The sequence below is a fragment of the Malus domestica genome, chromosome 15 (assembly GCF_042453785.1).
Source record: "Malus domestica chromosome 15, GDT2T_hap1".
Taxonomy (NCBI): Eukaryota; Viridiplantae; Streptophyta; class Magnoliopsida; order Rosales; family Rosaceae; genus Malus; species Malus domestica.
Genome location: NC_091675.1, coordinates 52,297,501 through 52,303,065, shown reverse-complemented (window position 1 = coordinate 52,303,065; position 5,565 = coordinate 52,297,501). Strand labels below are relative to the sequence as shown.

Genomic DNA, 5,565 nt, shown 5'->3' with positions numbered 1-5,565 from the left:
CTCAACTAATTATTCAGAGACCAAACCAATTTGATTAATTATAACTGTACGAAGCGGTCCTTTCAATAATACAACAATCAAATTGAGATACATTGATAAACAATTTGAACCAACCAATCCACTTTATCAATGCATCCACACTTAACTTCATAGACAAGCAAATAATTAAACAGTTAGAGTGCTGTAAAGAAAAGAGTTGAGAGAGAAGCAAAGCATAATAGTTTTTTTTTTTTTTTTTTTTTTGCACAAAAAAACACAAGAGCACTTCCACTCATCATATTTTGCGATGGCAAGGTACCACAACACCCTTCACCTATTGTTGTGAGCCTGGAACCATAGCTGGGGCCATGGCAATTATAGTCCCAAGCCCAGCCATGGTTGGATGACATCATCTATGTAAACGTTGCATGGGGCTCACTCAAAAGCTGGAAATGCAACGGTCTTTGCAAAGTGACACTTTTTTTGCCTTTTGATTCAAATAGTAACTTCAATCTAATGATCCCGATTTTTTTTTTCATAAATAAATTATATATTAAATTTTGAAATATATATTTGAAATAAAAAATTCCCATTTTTGTCCACTGAAAATAAAATATGAACATGTAGTGCAACTATTGCAACTTATTCTAAATTCTCATCCATTGAAAAATGATTAAAAATTATCTCATAAATGAAGAACAAAAATATCATCGTAAATGGTAATTGCCACAACTATTACTATTCACTATTCACGCAATTTTAGCTTGTGCTTGCATATCAAGGAAACTAATGTTGGAGTCAAATATGAAAGTCCAACCTTAATAGGTTTACACAATTGTATCCAGAATAAAATAGGGTTAGAGGTTTGATTAGGGAGCTATTTCTTGTGCCTTAAGAAAGAGTAAAAGCCACTCAATATTACGGTCTAATGGTATTCCTCTTCACTTGGAAGTGAGAGGTCTTAGGTTCGAATTTCGTGGATAGCGAATTCGATACCAAATTAGGCTACCCATTGTGTTGCTTTGTTGAACTCCCCTTCCTAGTAGTGTTAAAATATCAATGTACTAGGAAGAAAAAAGAAAAAGAGTAAAAGCCAGGTTATATTCCTATAGGCTCAGCGGTTCCTGCGTGAAATAAAATTTTGTGGGCTTTAATAATCTATTTATAGGCTCATTAAGGTTTATAGAATCCGTTATTATGTAAGATTCATGAACCCTATATAAGTTTGAAGTCCCACGCTGCTATTACATTACAACTTTCGAACTCCCCATCAGTTCATTGTACAAGGAGCAGCATTGTATAGATGTGCTGCAAGTTATCTCGTCCTCGTGTTTGATCATTCAACAATTCATCATGTCGCCTTCTCTAGGTAAGTAAAGTTATGTGTTTTGATTAGCATGAAACAATATTAAATTTTACAACTAACTCCTAACTCCATCTTCATCTAAGCTTGTCCTTCCGATATCATCTGTGTATGAGCGAAATAGATGCAACTTTTCTCATACCAAACCATCAATATCCAGCCAAGCTAACCATGAAGCTTGACTGAATCGGTATGTAGGTGGGTCGCATTAATTTTGGACATGAGTTGGTAAACTAGACTCATCGACACCGGATCATAGCCCAGCTAGATAATTGCTAGCACAAGTGCACAACAAAATCCCTGTATTTGTTAATTAGAGTTGATTAGTTCCTTGGTTAATCAACTGTACATATTGTACCTGGAAACGCATGTCATGTATCGAGAACATTATTTAATTTGAGATAGATAGAAATCTCTCCCTCTCTCTCTCTCTTTATAATTTACTGAGATTTGTTGAAGTTTCAACCATAAAGTTTTACCGACACGTTTAGACTTTTTAGATAAAATGGTTCTGAAAATTGTCATAACTCCTCATTTTGATTTTGATATTCAAAATCGATAGAAATGGTCACTGGGATTATATACCGTATATCACTTTGTTCTTTGATGAACTGAGCACAGAAAAAGAAAAACATCACAATGTTCCCCTCCTATATTTGACCAATATTATCGAGAAAACCACGATAAACAGTGTCCATACATTAAATCGCAAACGCTCATTTGTGAAAATAATATGCTGGGGAGAATCATGCTAAGGAAGGAAACTACTAGAAGATGGTCAAAAACTAGTTAAATCTCAACCGTTCATTTGTAAAAAATGTTATGAAAAGAAGAACCATGCAATGAAGGAAAGTATAAAATGACTCGTCTATGGAATGGGCTTGCGTAGTTGGGCTAGGATCCTATGTCAGCCCAGGTACTTAAACGCAGCGTCATATGCTAAAGTGAAAGGGGAAATTGTATAGCAGCTGAATTAAGCTCTGGTTCGCGATTCGTCATCTCTCTCGCAACTTCCGCAGCGCAGTCTTGCGGTGGACTCAGTCTCACAGGTAAAAACCAAACCCCCATTTTCTTCTCTACTTGTTTTCGGATATCTTGGGAACCATCATATTTTTGAAATTTTTATTACAATTTTTAATCAGATCTGTTTTACTCTTTAATCCCTTTCCCCCCCCCCCCTTTTTTTTTATATCAAATTTTGTTTTAAAAATAATTGAATTAATCGTGTATTTGTTCATGCGAGATGTGGATGGATATGTGGAATTGTTATGGGGTAACAAGAATTCAAAGGGTTTTGAGTATTGGGTTTTTTTGTTTCAGATATTTATTAGTATCCTTCGCTTTAAACTGGCATATATGTAATTTAGTGAAGCAAAAAGCTAAGTTCTTGAATGGGTTGAACTAATTTGTTTCTTTGATGGACCTAATACTAGTAATTATTAGCAGTGTATGCCTTCGCCGCCATTGTTCTGTTGTTTAATTCAAAAGCACCTGCCAAGTGATAGATTTGCATTTGCTGCTATTTTGTTTAGTGATTTGCATCTCATTATGCATTTTTCGACCCGGATATTTGAGATGTTTTTCGTGTGGGTTACGTGATGCAGTCAGGTCACTTGGAGGCTCCTTTGTACCGAGTTGTGTGACTTCTCGGCTTCTCTTTGATCATTTGCTATGTAAGTATTATACTTTTGTTGTATTGTTTGAATCTGTTCTAAGTTTTGTATTTGGGATATATATTGCTTGCGCTTTGTTTTCCAATCTGATCAAGAGTCTAAAATTGTGGTTTCAATACGGTTTGCGAACTCTTTTTTTTTTTTTTTTTTCATTTTCTTTTAAAACCATTAACAAAAGGTGCTTCATGGATTTAAAAGCGTTAGATGTGCAAAAAAACAGTGATTTTAGGGAAGCAGATAACCCGCTAGAGAGCTGAATATGTTGCATAATATCCATTAGATAGAGGGATAGATTACCAGTTATTTATATTCCATAGAGCTTTTGATTTGTTACTCCATCAAGTTCATCCATCCAGTTAGCTTTGAAGTGGATCCTCTATTGAGGACCTGGTTCTAAAGAATCTTCCAATTAGTTCTCAATGGAAAATTCGTATTAGACGGTGAGGATTAGTGAACAGGAGTTACTACTGACATTCAGCGTTAGCAACATTACAATACATAGAACTAGGCTTGGTGGCTACCTTAGTTCTACTTCTAACTCCTGCTTTTCTAACTACAAATATTTTTCCTTTATAAAAACAGGGGGCTGCTCAAATGGTTTCATATTTTCTGTTATATCATTAAAGTTAGGGTTGGAGAGCTTACTTTGTGTCGTGACCATGGAAGTCAAGAAATCATATATGCTCTATCTCATGATATCATTCTTCTAATGGCTTCTCAGATGATGCTGGTTTAGATTTCATTTAACTAAGTTTTAATGTAATAGATGATGATATTTGCCATAGCTCACTGATTTCAACCAACTGAAAGATCATGTTCAGTATAGTATGTATATGTATGTGTGTGTGTGTGTAAATTGATTCCCCATCTGTTGAGAAATCCCTCAAATAAGGACACCTCGTTGAGTTCGCTCCAAATTTTGTTTCAGTGATCTGAACTATCTATGTTTTAGTTCTTTGCTCAAAGATTATCCTCACAAAAAAAAAAAAAAAAAAAAAGAGACAAATCCGAACATCTAGGTGCAGTACAAAAACTAGACGAACACGGTATTTCAAGAAAACACTAAATGATAACCATACAATAACAGTTTCGGATTTGAGTGATTTGTTGCAAGTGATCTTGGAGGGAAGACATGAAAACATAGATGGTTTGAATCATTTAAATACAATGCTAAGTCAGCCTCTGTGCATGTATGTCTCATCCTTTTTTTTGCGTAATATTTTTGGTAAAATATATTTAGGGCGGACGAGGAACCTGTTGATCAAAAGAATTACCTTGAAGAGATGTGCAAGCCAAAGTGTGTGAAACCGCTCCTCGAGTATCAGGTATGTGCAACATCCTAATGTTTTTCTAGAATGAAGTGTCTTTCTCCCTTGTTTCATTACTCTGACCAGGATAAAGGTCGCCCTAGAAGACGGGCCTGACATCTAATGTCTTGGTTGCTAGTAAGGTACATATCGCGAACGCCAAAAACAGTTTGACAAAATTCTGAAAATAGAACGCAACTTTTAGTTCAAGATTCAAGAGTTCAGCGTAAACTCAAAATGACAGGAGATGAAAATGTCAAACGTGTAATGTAATTTACAAACAAAAACAGAAAGTGATTGAGTCATACATGTGTTAGTAGTTTGATTTCGTTGTTTAAGCAATTGTTCAGTACATATGTGGGATGAACCAGAAAATGCTAAACCTTTCCTACCTACACGGAATCAAAGTTTGTGGCATTTGAATTAGTTTGCAAAGCTTGTGTAAAAAGGGTAATTTCATACTTTGTTACAGGCATGTGTTAAGAGGATCCAAGGTGATGAAACTGGGCACAAGCATTGTACTGGACAATATTTTGATTTCTGGTCTTGTATCGACAAATGCGTAAGTAGTACTGTTCAATTATCTTGAAACTATTTAGTTTTACCGTCTTGTTTGTTCCCCTAAAAGCCTAAAACTACAATTGCACGACGCAGGTTGCTCCAAAGCTTTTCCAGAAACTGAAGTGATGCGGTGATTAGTTTTGCCCTAAAGACGGCATTTGGTTTTTCAGTTTTGTCCTTAAATGCTTCAGAACAGCATGTTTTGTTCCCTGAACTAGGGATGAATGTATGATATTTTATGAACATAGAGGCACTGAATTTGTGATCAATAAAAAGTAAAGTTACGCTCCTTGGTGTGCCCGGTGCACATGGTAATTTCTTGATAGTCTTGTAAACACAAGTTAATATGCTTTGGGGCTATCCAGGTAGTGTGTCGATTGCTTATACATGTTTCCTTGTTTTTTATGTGATTTGGAGCGTTTGTTGACCTGTGTACTTATTTTTGGTAATCTATTTGCATTGTGTATTTGCTAAGCGGAACTTAAAACCCTTGGAGTTAAGAGTACACAAATTAAAAACATCACACGACATTCTTCACAGAATAGAATAGAAGGTTCGGATCGAATTCAGAACAATTTATGAAAATACGTATGTCCGTGTTTGATATCGAAGTTGTCATTTATAGGAGTTGAACTTTGAAATAATCTATTTACTAAGTACATAAGAATACAATTAGATTGTA

The 5,565-nt window shown here is 35.3% G+C and overlaps 1 protein-coding gene across 1 annotated transcript; it reads left to right on the top strand.

Moving 5' to 3' along the window:
- The first annotated feature begins 2,140 nt into the window (after nucleotides 1–2,140).
- Nucleotides 2,141–5,172, top strand: LOC103402343 (cytochrome b-c1 complex subunit 6-1, mitochondrial-like). Its single transcript, XM_008341089.4, has 5 exons — nucleotides 2,141–2,391; nucleotides 2,947–3,015; nucleotides 4,256–4,340; nucleotides 4,795–4,884; nucleotides 4,977–5,172. Coding segments are annotated over exons 2-5 (210 nt in total). The 5' UTR covers nucleotides 2,141–2,391; nucleotides 2,947–3,013; the 3' UTR covers nucleotides 5,010–5,172.
- Nucleotides 5,173–5,565: the final 393 nt, after the last annotated feature.